At 44.5% G+C, this 19,861-nt stretch overlaps 1 protein-coding gene across 1 annotated transcript; it reads right to left on the bottom strand.

Moving 5' to 3' along the window:
• Positions 1-13,972: 13,972 nt before the first annotated feature.
• Positions 13,973-16,132, bottom strand: FIGNL2 (fidgetin like 2). The gene has a single exon (XM_066617680.1). It carries the CDS (start codon positions 16,130-16,132, stop codon positions 13,973-13,975), a length of 2,160 nt encoding a protein of 719 aa, XP_066473777.1.
• Positions 16,133-19,861: the final 3,729 nt, after the last annotated feature.

The raw sequence follows: 19,861 nt of genomic DNA, 5'->3' as shown, positions 1-19,861 counted from the left end.
AGGGGCCAAAGATCATGAATTTGATTATCCACAATTTTCTGTATCCGTGGAGGGGGGTCCAAGAACAGATCCCCCACAGACACCAAAGGCCCCACCTGTATAAGTCTTCTTCCTCATCTTCATTATGATGATGGTAATAATAATAATTTTCTACCACTGTAATTAGTGAAAACCAACCTATTGGTACGTGTTCCTTGCTGCAGAGCAGAAGTGACTGAACCCTCCCAGGCTCGAGTCAGCGTTGTTAACGAAGCTTGGGATTTTGTTTTAATTATAGTTTCTAACATTTTATAGGGGGAAGAGGTCCAAATGTGACAAAAAGGAGCCTGAATAAGCACAGGTGCTTTTTACATCACACTAATGTGAAGTTGGGTATAATCGAAAGAGAAGTTGCCGTGAAGTCACAGGGTGCAAGTCCAGAATCAGATTTCTATGGGCTTTGACATTTGTATGGGAGGCATGCATGCCACAAAATCAAAAGGAGGGTTGGTTCATCAGTTTTACCCCTCCCCTCATGCCTCAGGCACACTGTCTGCCTTTGAGGGAGAAAAAAAGTTCAAACACCAGCTATGCATTTTTTGTGTTTAATTATTCATCCTTCACTATTTTTTTTTCCTTTGGGTGCAAAAAAGTTTGACACATACTGGTAAAACTGCTCTGGAGATGTGGGGGAGGGGAGGTGCATTTGTCGCATGTTGAGGTGGAGGGATCTACTCCGTGGCAGACCAGCCACATTGCATGCATAAGGTCCCAGGTTCAATCCATGGCAGGTTCTCCAAATAAGGTTGGGAAAGGCCAGCCCCTAACAGTGTGGAGAGCTGCAGCCAGTCTGTGTAGGCCAGCAAGTTTCAATCTTTTTCATCTTACAGCACGTTAACAAGGCACTAAAATTGTGAAGGCACACCATCGGTTTTTCACCATCGACAAGGCACACCACACTGCCAGTGGTGGGCTCACATCCCCCAATGGCCCTAATAAATGACCCTACCCCAACTCCTGTGGCACACCTGCAGACCATTCGTGGCACACCAATGGGCTGCAGCACACTGGTTGAAAATTCCTGATGTAACAATTCTGAGCTACATGACCCAATGAATTGAGTAGAAGGCAACATTCCTGATACAAGAACCAATTAATAGGCACCTTGTAGGACAGAGGTTCTCAAACTTCTTGGGAGTAAAAATCCCTTTGCGGGGGGGGGGGGGGAGGGGAAGGCAGCAATGCAATCCCCAGGATCACATTACTAACGGAGAGGCAAAGGAGCTTTCTTTTACTCATAGAGGGCTGTTGTAATGTCCAGGACGTGTGGGGAGCCCCGCGCAGCCCATTGCAGGGCTCCACGAGTCTTAGAATACTGAGAAAAAGCTTCAGAAACCACTTCCAGTTTTGCAATTGCAAACCGCAAGTGGTTTCCAAGCACTTATTTTCAGTATTCTAAGACTTGGGGGAGACCTGCGGAGGCCTGCACGGGGCTCTCTGCAACTCCTGGACTTTGCACCACTTCTCTATAAGCAAAAACACCCTCCTTCACCCCCATTCACAACACAATCCTGGGAATTGTGTCGCTGCCTTTCTCCTTCCCCTGCCCCTCATGGGGCCTGGGGCCGAGGCTCTCAGGCTGGAGTGCCACTGCGCATCCGAGGTCGTAGGAGATCTTCTGCAATCTAGCTCCACCCTATAAAAAGCCAGCGCGACAAACTGTTTGTGTGTGTGAGTTTTTAAGCACTCACATTCGAACCAAAGAAGTCCGTTCAAGAAGCAACAAAATTAACTCTGCCACTCCCAGGGAGGTATGGACACGGTATTACAGGGAGCCCAATGGCAAGCATGGGTAACTTGGTTTGATGCAGTGTTGAGATGAACCTCATTCTTTGTGGTCTAATCTTGCCTGTTTCCTTTGGTAAGGACAGAAACCTGATCAATCAGTTTTCCTTCTAATTCTCTGATCCTGTCTATGATGATTGTGCTCTTATGCTGTGTACTCATAAACCTTTAGTTTTACATTCACCACGTCTTGTGTGTACTGGTACAGTCACCACGTCATTAGCAATTGGAGTCCCCTGAATATTATTTTATCATCATGTTTTTATAACAATGTCAGAACAAAGCAGACATGATTCTCTACATGCAGATTTTTTACCAGTATTGTTCCAGTAACTGATAAAGGGAAAGTTTGGTGAAGGAAAGACTGATTTACGACTCCATCATAAATATGAAAACCCGTTTGTTTTCCCCATTGCTGCGCAATCAAATTGCTTCCTGATATACGGTTTATGGCTGTTTATGTCCTTTTATTATTTATGTAATTACCTGATTATAAATTCCCTGCATGTTTCTCAGAACTATTATTGACATCTGAAATCGGCACAGCCACCGAGATGGAAAAACGGAACAATCCAACACCTTTTCATTCCATGTAATCTCTTTAATACTGTGAAATACTTTTCTTTTTAAAATACAGTATTTTCTGAGGTAGACCATTACAGTTCAAACGCATTTTTTTTCAGACATTAATAAGACATGAATTAAATACTTTCATGTACAATATGTTGCAAAATGAGGTAGAAATGGTTACAGAGGATGTACAAAGTCAAAACGATTAAAAACACAACGAAAGAGTCTTCAAAAAATCCCAGTACCACTTTTTGGAGGAAAGCAAGACAACAAAATCAAAAAGGCAATCTTCCTGAGGCATCTATAATCTTCGAGATCGTTTACAGTGAAGGCCTGAGTCATGACTCGCTATGACGAGTTCCCTTTATAAATGGAAGGTCAAACAGTACCAGCATCATAGGACTTGAGAATCCATGAATTTCCCTGCAACAATTTAGTATGGACTACCATGTGGACACACTTGCAAATAAATCATCTATTATTTATTAATTGTTGCTTTTCTCTATGTTTTTATAGCGTTTACCTCCTGTCCACCTTCAATCTTCCAGAAACTCTTCCCCCACTGATGTGCCTACACAGAAACCCCTATCCTCACAAAAGATTTCAGGGCACGTTCTGGAGTCCATTGCCAGTCCACACACAGGATGGTACAACCTGTTGGGCCTCACTGTGGCCCTGCATGAGTGGAGAGGGCAAGCGAGGGCAAAGTTAATGCTATTTTGCGGCTGCCCATTGCCTGGAAGATCAGTAGTGGGGAGCAAGTGGTCTTTCAGGGAAACATGACCTCCATTTCTGATGAGGAGCCCCTGAGAAGCTTCCAAGGAATCCCCAAGGTCCCTAGATCAGTTTGAAAATTACTGATCCAGAAGAAGAAAACAGGTCTGCGTTAAAATTAAACACAGTTAGAGAGGATGTTTTTGATCAGTTAAGCTCAGGTGTGAAGCCACACAGAACGGTCAGGCTACGTGTCTGTGTTTTGCAACATATGCTTCCAACTGCTGTGCACATATTTAGAGGGGGCTATTTCTGGCAATATACATAAAATACATCACAAGACAACAGCCATCACAGTTTATTTTTATCGGCATGTTTTAAAACAGGAGACTAGATTTAGGTGGGGAGTATCTGTAGACTCATGTGTGTGTATGTGGGGCAGCTGCCCCAAAGAGCACTGAAACCTTTTTTTTTTTCTTTCCAAAAATTAACTTATGTTAAATACATGCCATAGCTAACCATAGGCAAACACATGAGTATGTTTACATACTGGTCCACAAGCACGAAAATTAGATTCAGACTCACAACGTTTGCTGCCTGGTAGAGATTTTCAAGCTTTCAAGATCGAGGCTTCAAACCAATTTTAGACTCTTTGAGAAATTGTACAAACGTACTTAAACACATACACACAGACAATGTGACAGAGAACAGCTAAAAGCACTTAGCTGCGATGAATGGAAAAGCTATTCCTTCTGAAGGCCACATGGGTGTGCTCCAATTTGTAGCATTGCATCAAGCTGGACCAGATATATGGGCAAGTGGAGTTGAATTTCTGGATGAAGATGGTTACATCAGGAAATAATGGATATAGTTCCTTGTCAAATATGGATATGCTGAAAATCTGGAAGCAACCTGACCTCTCACAGTGGTACTTCTATGAAATCACGCCCATGTCACTTTCCTTCGGAACCACCCTCCCAGAACTCCATATCTGTTCCAGCCCTCCTCCAGACACTGAAGGCCTGTCAGCTGCAACAGTTCATATTTAGAGACAGGGTTAGTGCCAGGTTACTTACTGGGGGTTCTGGGGCCCTACAGAACAACCTTCTGCCTGCCCCCTAATGATGCACTGGGTGCAACCGAAGCCATTTATATTGAAGGTTCAGGGGTTTGCCCAGCCAAGCAGGCCCATTGACAGGTGCAGGCTCTCTGCCTAGTCAATCCCCGATGCAAATCCTGTTTGGAGGCAGCGTACCTCTGCATAGCAGATGCTGGGGCTAAGCAAGAGGTGGATACTGTGGTCCTGTATGTGGGCTTCTGAAAGGTATTTGTCTCATCACTGTTGCAGGAGAGCGTTGGACAACGTGCAGACACATCGTTGCCCTAGAGCCGAAATTAAGCACAGTGGCAGAGGTGGAGTTTGAGCCTCAAGCCTCGCTTGACTTTGTTGCTGCTGCTGCAACACAACTTCCATTTTACAAAAGGCAGAGCCTAAGAGACAAGTGACTTTCCCCACACCAGAAACACAAGGCTGAGGTTGGGGCTGAGCCCCAAACATCATTGCTCCAATAGTTTCCCCCATCTTTGATGTATTTAGAACACGAGTATACTGCCTTTCCTGCCTATCAAATGAGGCTATCTGCTTCCCACTGCCAAGAATTTTTTTTTTTTAAATTCCACTTTCTGCATGGTCTCTGTCTCCCCTTTCCTCTCCTATGTAATCCAAACCCGTATTAACCCTGCCTTGCTTTTGCTGGCACTCTGCTTCCACATCTTAAAGCAATGGGAGAACAAAGGCACTGTGCTTTGGATAAAAGGGTAGCTGGCCATTGACCCATCAGTGCCAACAAGAAGTCAACGTCCTCCACTCATCCCTCCTCTCACCACTCCTGGCCTCAAAGGGCAGGCAGATATGCATTGGTCAGCACACCTGTTGGGGCAGGCAAAAAAAAAATCCTGCAACCAAATTTGTGTACCAGCGCCTGTGCCTCGGGTCTTAAGTCCTGGCTGGCATTCTTCTCATGTACAATTTGTTGCCACAGAAATGTCTTGTGGGGAGTGGTCCTGTGACTAGAAATCATGATATGGGGTATCCAGGAAGCCTGTAACTCTTTGGTACTTAAAGGCAGCCCTCTGGCCAGGACAGATTCACACATTTCATTTCTAGTAGGTAATATTGTGATTACGTCTAGAGAAATTCTTTGTCCATCTCTACATACACAACTACGTTCTGTGCAAAAGAAAAGCAAATTCAGTGCTCAAAACCCACATCTACCCATGCTTACTTTACACTAAAGTTGCTGTATTTGCATGACTTATTTTGAAACGTGTTTTTCATGTGTGCAGATTTAAAAAAAATTGCAAGAGGTGATTGGCAAACAGCAGGATAATGGATCAACATGATCATAAAGGATAACCAGCATGGACATAAAGGATAAACAAGATCAGCCACAGTTTGGTTTTTTACACACACTTGCTTTTACCCACTTATTTTAGGAATCTGTACCACATATTTAGTACTATAAAATCATAGAGTATAAACTGAAGTTGCAATCCCTATGTATGCGTATGTAGGAAGAATCCCCATCGAACACAATGGAGCTTGCTTCTGGGTAAACCTGCAGACTAGAGGATTGCACTGTGGTTATGACCAGCCAATGGATAGAAACCAGTGCACTCATAACACAGAATGAATGCTGGTGTTAGGATGCATCTAATTGCACACCCTGCGTACATTATGTGAACAGCCTGCTACACAGGGACACCCTGATTCTTGAAGTGTAAATGTGGAGAGAACTTTCCAGTCCTGAAACATTCTGTTTATGCTTGTTTATGTGTATGTTCACTCTTGTTCTTATTAATTTGCATATTATTTTCTATTCTTTTTTGGAGAGTACAGAAACCACTGAATATGGGATTAAAATGGCTTTGGGTGCAATCTAATGGCTTCCAACCAAGTCTCAGGAAAAAGTGGAAAGTGCTGGTTTATTTATGTTTCCAAAAGTTGAGCTTTTATTGGTGTTTATTGGTTGCCATGCCAGCCAAAAGGAGGGGCAAACTGGCTCTTTAGCTGGATGTTTTGTTCTAAGTAACATCTAGAGCAGGAGAGAAAATGGCACTGGGGGGAAGAAAAGTTCATCTCTCGCCCAGTTTTGTTATTCAGATACCACCACCCAAAAGATCTATTCATGGATCTCCTAACTGTGACATGTAGTTACACCCTCAGGTGGGAAAAGGAAAAGTACAGGTGGACCGAAAAAAATTAATTCCAAGCTTGCATGGTGTTCATAATTTTGAAGATCAAAGGAAATAACCAGAGGGGAGGAGAATTGGGAACATTCCTACTGGTGCAGAATATTTTGGCCACTGAGAAGTGCTAAGCTGACAATCTGTCTTTCTATAAGGAGAAAGTGGAGACATTGCTGCAGCTGGACGAGTGCTATAATAAATCTCCCTCTCCTTGTAATGTGAGTGCAGAAAGAGGGCAAGCAAGCGGTGAGGGCCTTTTCCAAAGTGGCCTGAGGGGGCCACTGCAAAGGAAACAGAGGACTAGGAGAGGTTTAAGGAGCCCTCCCACCAATTCTCCTTCCAAATGCCTCCCTCACCCCTGCCCAACCATTAGCTAGCAAATGCACACTGTGTACCAAGTTGATGTGCAGCCCTACTCTCAGTCTCTAAATTCTGTTAAAGTGAAGTGCACAATTTTAAACTGCTTCTCAAAGTGAGAAAAGCAGAGAATGACTCCTTCTGTTTAACCGCCACTTGTTTACTGGAAGCCTGACTGAGACACTGAGCACCTTGAGCTAAGGAAGAGGGAAAGCACACCTAGCAGAAGTGTATATCTCCAGGGAGGTGTTTCATCAGGGTGTAGTGAATACCCAAATGAATGAATGAAAGATGTGAGCCATTATACAACAGAGGCCGTCGTTTCACATAAGAATAATGGCAGGAAGGTATAAATAAATGAAAGAACAATTTTAAAAAATTGTCATCAAAAGAGTGATGATACTATTACTTCTAGAATAAAGTGCTATCAGAACACATGGAATTTGCATACTGTAAAAAATAAAATAAAATTCTCCCACCATCATGTAACTATGGCAGATTTTAACTGCAAGGGCATGTGGTTATTTATTTACTTACTTACTTGCGGGGGGGGGGGGAATCAGAGATGGCAATGAACTGGTCACACTTTCAGCCAGCCAATCAAAATGATAGATTTGTTTTTAAGATGCAGTTTAACTAGATAGAACAAGACAGTCTTGATTGTCCTAATTCTATTCTTCTTCGAGTTGATGCAGTTCTGTCAGTGAGCTTTACTAAAGGGAGTCTGCATGTGCAATGCTCAGGGGCTTTGGGGCATGTCACATTTCTAGGCATACTCCTAAACAGGCCACGCCACATGTGATGGACAGCTTCACAAGGTTTGCTCCCAGTGTTTTTGTTTCTGTGCAAAACAGCCATGGGAGGCTGAAATCAACAACTGAGCAGATGGGAGGTTGCTTGATTTCTTCCTTGCCTGTGTTTTGCCCACTCAAAGTCACAACCCTCCTCTCGGCTCCTTTCTCACCAGTGTGTGTGTGTGGGTGGGTGGGGAAGGGAATATGGAGACCTGTGAGTGGCAAAGCAACTGTGTGTGGGGGGGGGGGGGTTGATTTTGAGCTGAAGAGCTGGAGGAAGGCAAAAGATAAAGAACAACTCTCCTTCCATCAGTCCTCTCCTCCCAATTTTAGCCTCCCAGTGAGAGCTTTTCATGATAAAAACCCCAAACCACTAAGTTCATGAAACTGCCTGTTTTGGGTAACATGGACCTAAGGTGTTTGAATTGGAAAACACAAGCTTACCTCTGTGTGTTTTGTAACATCCAAAGATTATTTTTATCTGTGGCACTAACTGAATGCTGTGGAAATATTCCATGTTACCCTAAAACCCCTCACATGATACTTTGCAATGGGGACAAGTCTCACTGTTTGCCTATATCTGTAGGCTGTAAGTCATCAATGATGTTCAGTGAAAAATGCGTATGGATGAATTGGTTCTAGTTCAAAGTACTGTATAAACAGGGTTCTCTCATTGAACTTCATTGGTTCAGTGCAGTGATAAATCTGATGCGAAATATTGGCTGATCTCTTTTATATGAACAAATATGTAGCAGTCTTCCAATGCCAATGCCTAACAATGCTTGTCCTCACAAAGCTTGCAAGACAGGTCACGATTGTGTAAATTTTAGAAACAAAGAGCTCAAGTTGAGAGACTGTGATTCAATGAAAGGCTACCCATGAAAATCCATGGCTACCCTAGGACTTGAACCCAAGTCTCCAGGTTCAGTTCCCCCTTTTAAGTGTTAAGTGCTTTGCTTTATTGGAGACTTAAAACAAGACTAGGTAGAAATTTTCCAATTCCACACGAGATTTTGGCATACAATTTTTCAATGTGCTGTTTTTATAGACTGTCTTGGCCATTCTGCAGTCTAACCACATTCATCCTATGGATAATTGAGCCAAGATGCTCCCACTTGCTACAACCAGTTTCAATCCTTCTGGTGCATGGCCATGCTGCTTGGACTTTTAAAGAGCAAGAGATTAAGCCAAGGGAAATGAGAAGGGCTTCTGCCACCACAAAATAATGTCAAACAATGCAGAAGAGAGACACAAAGAGGGACAACTGGCAAGGAGGACCAGCAAAGAAGAAAAGCCTGCATGGCAGAATCTTCTTCTATGGCCAAGAACGAGATATACAGGTTCTCACGTCAACAGTATCAAAATCCTTTCCTAAGACTTTAGGCCAGCAGATCTCCTTTGTTATCTCATAGTTTATGGAGAGCCTGGAAAGCATATGTCTGTTCTCTAAACAACTGTTAGGAAGCAAAACATCCTTGAAAACTAGTTGAAATGAGTTAATCTTTGGGTTCCTAAGATACATTTGACCACAGTGTTACAGGAAGTGCATGACTGTTCCAAGACAATCTGCAAAGGCTTCTCTTCGCAGGGGGAAAAAAGAAAACCTCTCTTAAGGCTATGCTAAACTCTGTTCAGCAGAGTCTTTTATAATGGGACAGGTGTATCGGCACCCTTTTTGCATGGAGTGGATAAGGTAGATGAGCATCCCAGTGCTGTCACACATACACACAAGCTACTGTCGAGCACTCTGCACTGCAGTGACATAGTGGGGAAAGCACAGCACATTAAAAATCATGCTTAAAAAAATAGTTCACCAAATATCACATGCATAAGAATGCAAATTGCATTGTCATTGTCACAAATGAGATCACTGGCACCAACAAAGGGCCCAGGGAACATCCTTCACATGCTGAAGATCTCAGGTTCAACTCCTGGCATCTCCAGTCAAAATGATCTTCGGGTAACATGTGAGGTTTGTTGGGATGTGAGAGGACCTGTGTTTAAATCCTAAACAGGTAACTAAAGAAAAGACTGAGTCTCTAGTGGAGGGCTATAACTCAAGAGATACAGCATACATTTTGCATGCAGAAAGTCCTAGCTTCAGTCCTTGACATCTCTAGATGAGGCTGGTAAAGACCCCTGCTTCTAAAGAGAAGTGGTAAAGAGAGCCACTGCCAGTCAGTGGAAGCAATACTGAGCTAAAGGAACCACAGGTCTGACTAAGTGTGACTCCTTCCTAAGTAACCTAAACAGCAGGACTGGAAAAGACCCTTGCCTGGAAGGCACTAGAGAGCAAAACTGAGCTAGACTGTCCAGTGGTCTGAGTCTGTTTCAGACGCCCTACCTTGTTCTCCATAATACTTTTAAACAGTCATGGAAGCAGCAGCTGAGGAACCACATATGTCAGCATGAGTGCTGGAGAAATGCACTATCCAACCCCAGAAATACAATCCTGATGGAAGATAACATCCATTGTGACAAGTTAAACTTGGGCAGGAGGTCTGGTCTAGAGGGTAGAGCCTCCGTTAGCCCGAAGATAACATCAGAAGGTCACCAGTTTGAGCACACTGGAAGCTCCCTGAATGGCTGAGAATGGTGAGACCTTGAAGCAGCTGACAAGCTGAGCTGAGTGATTCCACCTGCTCTTGGTGTGAGCAAGAAGCATCTTGGCTGCTCTCCATGTGAGAGATGGAGCTGCTTGTCAGCCTGCATGGGAGAACTGGAGGCCAGAAGTGAGACCAAACCAGGAAGATTCATCTGAAATGTTGTTGGCTCTTGAAAAGAGAGAACCTCTATGATTGTAAAAATCCCCTTGAAGGATTTAGAAACACCTGCCTATGTAAACTGCCTTGAATAAAGTCAGAGGAGTAATCCGATGGCCAGAAAGGCGGTATATAAATACCTAGTTATTTATTATTATTATTATTATTATTATTATTAATAAACATGGCTGCACAGCAATTATCCTAGAGAAGGCCCTCAGAGAAAGTAGGCAAGGATCCAGAACTATATCCCTCACTCATTTGAGGCTTTTCTGGTATTACTGGAAAGAAGCTGAGAAATGATCTGGTGGTGCTAGAAAACAGGTCCACACAAGAATGAGAGAGAAGGGATTTATAAATTACACAAAGACCTACATATTCTAAATCAAATATAAATGCTAGTTCCCAACATGTCGCCACCATCTCCCTTCTATCCATCACATTCCAGCATGGACAAACAGGACCCAGGATGGGGTTGGGCAGATAGAAACACACTTGATTTTCAGTGGCCAGGGTTACCAGGAGAAGGTCACCAGGGTCTACTCAGAAGTAAGTCTCATTTTGTTCAATGGTGCTTACTTCCAGGTAAGTGAGTTTAGGATTGTGGCCTTACTACAGTTCTTACTCCAATTGGTAGTAACGAACTTAGAACTCACACTAACCAGAATGCTTATTTGTCTTACAAACAGCTGTCCCACTTTCTTGTCTGTATCCACAATGGTTGCATGTTCATATCAATGGTGCGGATGAGGTTCAAAGGCAATTTAATCCTCCTTCATGAAAGTATTCTTAGCCTGCCTGCAAGTGTGATAAATTGGCATGGCCAAGACACACCAGGATCTAACAGACAGCAGATGAGCAATTTCCCAGGTGCTCTCTCTTTATAAGATCGGTTCACACATCAGAAAGAATTGCTTTGTGTAACACCAAACAGACCCCAATGTTTGTTCTGCCATTTGAATATCACTTTTCTGTCCTATTTTTGATGAAGTTACTTAGGTCAAGAGACCTTACAGATGAATCATTTTCAAAATGGGACATGGGCTTTTCTTGGGAGATCCAAGTGGTTTTTAGGAGAGATAGAAAATTTCCTTAACCTTCTAGGGAAGGGAAAAGACTAGAATCCAGAAAAATTGAGAAATATGGGTAAGGGGGAGTGGAGAACTACAGAAATGGACCAAGACAAACTCTGCAGGGGGAAGGGGGATGTTTTCAGAAAGCATAAAAAAACTACAAGCATTGTTTAGTATTATTTTCCAGATTTTGCACCTCCCCATAGCTCCATCAGAATCTATACAAAATCTTTGTGTGAGCAATTATTTCATTATATTAATGATCCCAACAGTTTGTATGTAGAGGTCGCAGCCTTAATTTTCTGCGTCCCTAGTAAACCACTGCCTGTAATTTGACAAGTGCTTTCATATGTCTTTCACGTGAGACTTGTCTTGTATTTTAGCCTCCAGCTCCAGGTAACTAGAAATTAACTCTATTTTTTTTTTTTTGGGGGGGGGGGGCATCTTGACTTCGGTGTGCATGCATGAACACTAAAGCATCACATGCAAAGCCTGCCATTTAACAAGCTGCAGCTGGTGAATTTTCATTTTGAGCTATTAAGCATGGGAACATATAGGATAGGCAAATGAAGACGGTGAACAATGAATGGACAGGAACACCATTCTGCTAAATATAATGATGATCAGAAGAACCCATGAGAAGTGGCATGTGGCTAGTGTGCTGGCCCCAAGACCAAATCACTGCTTGGTTATAAAACATACTGAGTACCTTGGGGCCAGTCACTTTCTCCCTCTTGGCTCCACCTACTTTGCAAGGTTGTTGTGAGACTAGAGCAGAGTTATCCTGCCCCCACAATCCATGCATGCCACCTGAGCTCAATGGGGATGGGTGAGATACAAATATGAATAATGATTGATGGGAGGACAGGGCTGCTCCAAGTGCTTAAGACAAATGACCCCCTTTTCATCTATGAATTATTGGCTATGTTCTATGTCAGGGCTTTCCAAACCAGGGGCTGGTTCTGGGGCTTGGGGAAAGCCGTCCACTCTGTGAGCGGAACATGCAGTTCCGCATCTATGCTGTGTGTTTTTTTAGTAGATCTGTGCACCGGGGCACTCTGGGCAGTCACTTCTGCCCGGACGTCCTATTGCACAGCCTTCTGGGATGCAGGCAACAGACACGACTGCCCAGAGTATCCTGGTGCCTAGTTCTACTCAGAATACACACAGCATGGAGGTGGAACAGTAAGCTCCTGTCTGAACAGGGACCACTTTTCTGATGGACAACGGTCGAGAGTTTGGCAACCTGCTATTCTAAGTTTACATACACATAACTTGTTCAAAGAAAAATCTGCAGCACACTTTCTCACACAGACATTTTAAAAATGTAACTGTAATAAAGAATAAGCTTTTGATGTATTTGCTTGCCTCATATAACACTTTGGGGACTGAACTTGCACAATCCTAGGCATGTCTGCTCAGAAGTAAGCCTCACTGACTTGACCGGGGCTTACTCCTAAGTAAGTGTGTTCCATATTGCAGCCTTAAATGAGTTTCCTGTCATGCAAAAGTCCTGCTATATACCACAACAGAGAGAAATTATCTGGCAACCCAGAATTTGGAAATGTGATGAAAGATTCCTTCAAAAAGTGGTACCAGCCATGGCTTTAGAACTACAGCACTAATACTTCTTACCCCTTGAAGACACATTACTCCACCAAAACGCTATGGTAAAAATGCTTTCTTTAAAAAAAAAAAAAAATAAAGTTATGGCATAATATATTGTGAAACGCCCCTGAAATACATTCAACTTTCATCTTTGTAACAACTTCAAGTTTCTTCTTGTTTTTTCCTTTGCCTTTGCTGTAATATGGGACTCAGGTGTGCGTTAAAGCACGTTCGTAATCCCTCCAGATCATTCTTTTTTATTTTCCTTGAGTTAAAACAAAAAAAAAAAATTCTTTGTTTTGAGGTAAATTATTTTTCCTGAGTAGTTAAAAAAAAAGAAAGAAAAACCCCACTACTACATACATTACAAAAATAAAAAGGACGCTAGTTTATTTAACAACCTACATTTTTTTTTTTTAAAGTTCCAAACCCCTTCCCTCAAAACCCCCTGATTCCATCTGCTGTAATAATGCTAGCCCTGATGGATTTAAGGAACATCCAGTGGGAGATATCCCCCCTGGCTGAAAATGCGCTTGTATTATGGGATGATGCACTACATGACCCGGAGCGCCAGGGAACTTTAGCACTCAACAGAACATTCCAGCGGTGCAGTCTGAAAAGGGAACAGGGAAGGGGGCAATACCTGACTGAAGACTTCTCAATGCTGGTATGGAAAGGGGTGACTGGGAAAACAGATTAATAATAAATAGGTTATCCTGAGTTCATTGAGCAACTACTTTCCATTAACATAGAGACCCAACAACCACCACACAGTCAAACTTTCAGACAATTTTTAGCCAACAAAAATGTATGGGAATCAATCTAGGGAAGTTCTTGCATCCACAAGGAGGACTTTCTAACAGATGAGAATGACTCCTCACCGTTCTCCACTCTCACAGGCAGGTGGGACACCATCTTTCAGAGCAATGAGGCTTTCGTAGCAAGAAAGAAGGAAAGCTCCCAAAATGGCTTCCACTCGAGACATCCAAGGTGATCTCTACGATGCAATTGCCACTCTCCACTAATGCTGAGACCCATACATTTTATCCCATTCCACATACAAATCCAGCTCCTTCTGAGAGATTGCTGGGTGGATCTTGCAGAAAATGTTTTCAAAATCCTTGTAGGAGGTGGGCTGGAGCTGACCCGGCAGGCTATGCAGTTTGTTTGCCCCAGCCTGCTGACAAAGCTGAAGGAGCTCACTGCCAGAGTAGCTCTCGGTGAGCTGCACGAGGGACGCCATCTCCCTCTCACTGAGGCAGTAGTTTTGCTGAGCCAAGGCATGGTGCAGGATCTGCCGCCTGGCAATACTGTCCGGCGGAGAGATGTAGAAACGCTTGGCAAACCTCCTCTGGGTGGCTTCATCCAGGTTGCCAGGTCGAGTGGTTGTTGCTATGACAACCACATTCTGCTCACCTGAGGTAGCAAGGTTATCCAGGTAGGAGAGCAGCTGGGTCTTCAGTATGGCGGCATCTTCCAGAAGAGATTCCACATCAGTGAGGAGAATGACAGAAGGCTGGCGGCAGTTGCCCACAAAGAATGTAGTCTGCAGGATCTTCTCTGCTTCGGCCTTCCACTTGGAGACCAGGGCTGTGCCACTGAGCTTCAGCAAAGTGGATCCCAGCTGGGTGGAAATGCACCTGCTCAGCAGGGTCTTCCCTACACCACGAGGCCCAAACAGCAGGATGGTTTTGGGTGGTCGGTTGGCCCCAGTATAAGCTCCTGGCCTCAGGATCGGCCACAGCAGCTCTTCCTCAATGGAAGCCTTGACAGAGACTTGCCCGGCAATGTCTGTCCATTGTACTGGTGGGCCACAATCAATTATCTTGTTGTTCACCAGCTCCAGAACAAAAGGGTCCATGGATTTCAGCTGCTCTTCCACTGTCTGGTTGCTGTTGTCACTAGTAAATGCTGGCGGTTTGGGCTGCATCCTGAGGGCAAAAGAGTCTCCCCCACGCTCCCCATTAGCCGTTGGAGGAGTAAACTTCTCAAAGCTCTCACCGGTTCTTAGAGGTGCTTCCCCTACATTGTAAGTGGGAGAGATCAGTCCTTTCATGGGCTGGCTGTTGTATTTCCCAACAGGCTCCTCGGACGCCACAGTTGTTGCCGCTACTCCTGCTCCTGCTGGCCTTTTCCCACCTTTGAAAGGCACCTCAGAGCTCCGGTTAAATCCATTCCCTCTACATTCACCACTGTCGGAAATCTGATATGGGGACTTTGGTTGCTCATAGCTGTATTTGCGATACCTGCCTTCGTTCTCATCCTCACCACCAGTGATATCGAAGGCCTTCCTTTTCAAAGAGCTCCCTGACTCACCACTGAGGGGTGGAACTGTGAGGGGACTCTGGTAGCTGTACCCAGGAACCACAGGAGGGCGAGAGGAAGGGGGAATGGGTGTGGGGGCAGCAATGCCTGAGGCTAAATACGAAGCTGATGGGTGGGGAGGGTGAATGGCACTGTAGCCAGGCTGGGGTGGATAGCTGCCTGAGCCATAATTGTACATGGGTCCTGAGGAGCTGTAGCTGGGAACAAGTGCAGTGGAAGGGTGGCTGGTCTGTAGGAGGCCTGAGCTATGCAGGGTTGATGGATGTGGAGGTGGAAGTGCTGAAGTGGCTTGGCTGCAGTAGCCCGAAGGCAGATAGGCCCCACTGTAGCCTGAAGGATACTCCTGAGATGCCCCAAGACTGCCAGAAGTGGTGGGTCCCCCACAGGAGTTACTGGGATAAATGGAATCAGACAGATTGCTAGAGACCACAGGAGATGTACCAAGTCCGTTACCCGGGGCGACAGCAGGAGGGACAATCCCCTTGGAGCTGGACAATCCATCATGCATTGGAGTCAGAGGGTAGGCCCCTTCTGAGGCATGTGCCATTGGCCAAGGTTCCATCTCTCCCTTCTGACCATTGAGAGGCCCAAAGGCACCATCTCCATAGGTGTTGAGTGCTGATGGCCTGTCATAGGGAGAGTCCAGGACTCCAGAATATTTCTCTGCATACCTCTTCAGGAGGTTGGAAGCAGTCAGGGCAGAGATGTCATCATTGGCCCAGGCATAGTTGAAGCGCTGCCGGCTGTTGTGGTAGAGGTCAGATTTGTGGGCAGGTGAGGAGGTGGTGGAGGAGACGTCAAGGTGCTGCTCCGGCCACTGATTCAGGGGCTGAGCATGCTCTGGTGTCCAGTGCATCTTTGATAGAGCTAAGGAAAGAGGAACAAAGAAAACAAACATTAAGAAAATATGTTTCAGTGAGAAAATATGGTACCTTGTAAATGGGTTTGGGGGTGGTGGTGACTGCAGACCTTATTTTATTATTACGAATTACTGCTATGTATCATTTTCTTAGCATGCACACATATGAAATGCTGAGGCATTCTCATTTATCTTCATGACAACCTGGGGAGGTAGCTTAGACTGAAAGTCAAGCTCTCTTCATACATTATCTATCCCCCATGTGTTCCCGTACAAATGTGTGGATGTGGGGGACAAGATGAGCACAACAGTAAGCTCCACCCTTACTGCACAGAGCCCCACCCACACAGTGTTCCTTGCTGCAGACCAATGCTAATCATGGGAAGGGCAGGGGCAGGATTTTGTGCCCATGTCATCAGCCGTGAGCAGGACTTGCTAAAACACCCATCCTCCTCAAGGCATACAAAAATACATGGGGGAAAATGTGTGAAGAGGGCTTTAGTAACTTGCCAAAAGTCAGCAGTGAGCTTCGTAGCTGAAGGAATAGCAATCAGTCCATTCCCTCCGGCTACAACCAGATCAAAACCCCAAAACGCACAATTTTCACAAGTTTACATGAGAAAGGACCTTTTGGAGGATTCAGTCCTGGTTGAACTCCTTCACTGAATCTATTTTAGGAAGTATTACTGTACACCAAAAAATCTTCATTTTTTTTTCCTTTTATAGGTTATAATTGACTTATTCCAGCAAGCTTCTATATTATCTGCGTTTCTCAAAGTGTGCTCTTAGGAGCCCTGGGGCTCCCTGAAAGTGCTCCACATCATTAAGTGGATGCCATCTGCTTGGAACTATGCAACTCTACACATGCGCCAGTGCCCTGGGGCTCCCTGAGATTCCACACATACACTGGTGGGGCTCCCCAAGACTCTGTTGAGGAGAGCAAAGGGGAAAGTTTGAAAACTGCTTATCTAAGAGCTCAATATTGGTATATACAGTACTATGGTATATACAGTACTATACAGCAGGAAATATTTATGTAATTAATGTTAGGCTACAAACCATTCATTTTTCTTGTTCTTTGTTCACACTCAAGTACTGGTAGTTCTATCTTCCAGGTTTTTTTTGTTTGTTTTTGCTTCAAATATGTTCATTGCAAAATGGAACTTGATCATTCCTATGGTATGTATATTAGCACAACGGAGAGAGAATTGTGTTTGCCAGGTTCTCCCCCCCCCCAAAGTTCAAGTTTCATTGACTTCAACAAGTTGGCATGTAAAGGGTGCAGCTGTAGCCCTGATCCTCAAAAGCAGAACTTTCCACGAGTCAGGCACATGAGTCATTTTATGCATGCCTGCAATCCCATTAAGGGGTTGCGCAAGTACAGTGGACTCCTGCTTTTACAATGGTTCTCTGTTCCAGAGACATTACTTTAATGCAAAAATATTGTAATGCGAACCAAATTAATACACTGTTTTTTGGTAATTTGTTCCAAGACCTCGAAAGTTGAAGTTTCTGCCGCAACTAGTCTATTTCCCTCTCTAAAAGATGATTTAAAAGGTGCCTACTGTGCTCTTTAGGGGACATGGTTCTCAATTTACACAGTGTTGCAATTGTAAAATACAAATTACAAGGCTGTATCCCAAGGACGTGCCAGAGCCACAGCGCTGAGACTTGAGTCAAGTCCCAAGTCTCCAGTCCCCTTGATTTGAATGGCCCACAAGTCATAATGGTGGCTGTTGCGACTTCACCACAGCCATTTTTCAAGTCATTCTGACTCGACTCCTGAGCCATTTTGAAAAGTAAATCAAGCCCTGGGGAAAAAAAATAGCAAGCAAGCACACACACACAAAACAGAGTAACAAGCACACACAAAAGCGAATTGGGACACGAGTCTATTCTATTCAATTTTGGCGTAAAACCTCCAAGTCCGAGTCAGCGCCCAAGTTTTTAACACACATGAATCAAGTCTGAACGAGTCGTGAAAAACACGAGTTTCCGCAATTCAAGACCAAGTCATCCGAGTCTCAGCCCATCACTACTGTATCCTACCCTCATATCAAGCTACAATGTTAAAAATGCTGCTACGGGCTGAGATGCTACCAAACACTTGCACTTGCATTGCCGATTGGCTTATCTGTCACCCACAAGGTCCTGTTGATGGTAGTCACTGGGTCCATTGTCAAGAGAATACCTTACCACAGTGGTTTTCAAACTCTTGGGGAGTGTTTGAACCGCAGTAAATCTTGGTGGGGGCGGGGGGAAGCAGTGACACAATCCCCAGGATCGTGTCACTAAGGGGGGCTGCAGGGACTGGGATGCACTCACCAGTCCCTGCAGCAGCAGCCATCCTGGGGTGCAGGGAGCACTGCAAGAGCATCTGCAGGGCTTCCCAGCCTGTAGAAAGTGAAAGTGGAGAGATTGCGCTCCACCTTCGCAAAACCGGAAGTGGAGCACAATCGTTCCACTTTCACTTTTAGAAGCCTGGGGAGCCCTGCAGATGCTCACGTAGGGCTCCCCGCACCCCAGCTGCTGCAGGGACTGGTGAGTGCATCCCCCTGCAGACACTGACATCTGCAGACACCCCCTGCAGACACCCCCTGCAGACACTGACATCTCCCTGCCTCCTTGTTGCCCCTGCCCATAAGGGGGCAGGGGCCAGGGCCTTCAGGCTGGGGTGTCACAACACCCAGTTTGAAAACCACTGCCTTATTGAAAAGTGAAACTTGTTTTACCAAGTAGAGTCAATTGTGAAGTGATTTGAGTGTAAAGTGGAGCTCTGCTATAGTTACATAACTACACTTAAGAACAGCCATGTGTTTAGATGCACTGCAGGTCTGGCTTTAAAGTATTTAAAGCAATTCCCAAGCTTGCTCAACTCCAAATATAACAATTCCAAAGTCCAGTAATCCAAGTATTTCTAGTACTGGAGTTTCCATTTCCGTTTTGCTGTTGGAGCCTTGAGTTGATTGAATTTTACAGAAATGAACCTAAGGAATAAATCCACACACATGGATCTGACTGCAGCTAGCCTTTCATACAAAGAATATCTTCTTGATTAATTATCTGATAAGGCAGCGGTTTTCCATTTTTGGTCCATCAGATCAAGCTTTCCGCTTGGACTCATCTGCCTGAAGGCCTGCTGTGTAACTTCAGCACACAGTACACACTTCTGAGGGGTTGAACAGGCCTTCCAACCACCCCTCCCTCCCAAACCTCAGACACACCAAACACTCCTCTGTGCCTGCGCATGGCAAGCGAAGCCTGGCAAAGGTGCATAAGGATCTTTCAAAGGAAGTTTGCGGCTTATTACTGACTTCTCAGACTCTTTGTGAATCCCACCCTTTCAGTTGTCTGTCTTGGCATTTTGGACAGCTATTTAAGCTTGCTTAAATTATCCTCAGTATGTGTCACTATTGAACAGCAGTTCTGAGGATACCAAGATTTACTCTTTTTCATTTGGAGGAGGGTGTGTGTGGGGGGGTATACTTTTTTTTTTTTTTGAAGAATATGCCTACCTTGAACTTTTTTTTCCAATTGAACAATTGGAAAAAAAAATTCAAATAAAGCCAGAACTCAAGACTCAAAAGACCATGGAAGTGCTGGCCTGGTGGATCCACCAGCACACTGCTTCTGACATAACCGCATTTCATATTCTGTATCACTTCTTACACCAAGGGCAGCCATAGCAATCTTACCCTAGCAGAATGGCCAGACATTCCCTTCCTC

Source organism: Tiliqua scincoides, chromosome 2 (genome assembly GCF_035046505.1).
Source record: "Tiliqua scincoides isolate rTilSci1 chromosome 2, rTilSci1.hap2, whole genome shotgun sequence".
NCBI lineage: Eukaryota > Metazoa > Chordata > Lepidosauria > Squamata > Scincidae > Tiliqua > Tiliqua scincoides.
Note: the sequence above shows the minus strand (reverse complement) of the source record. Positions and strands in the feature narration are given on the sequence as shown.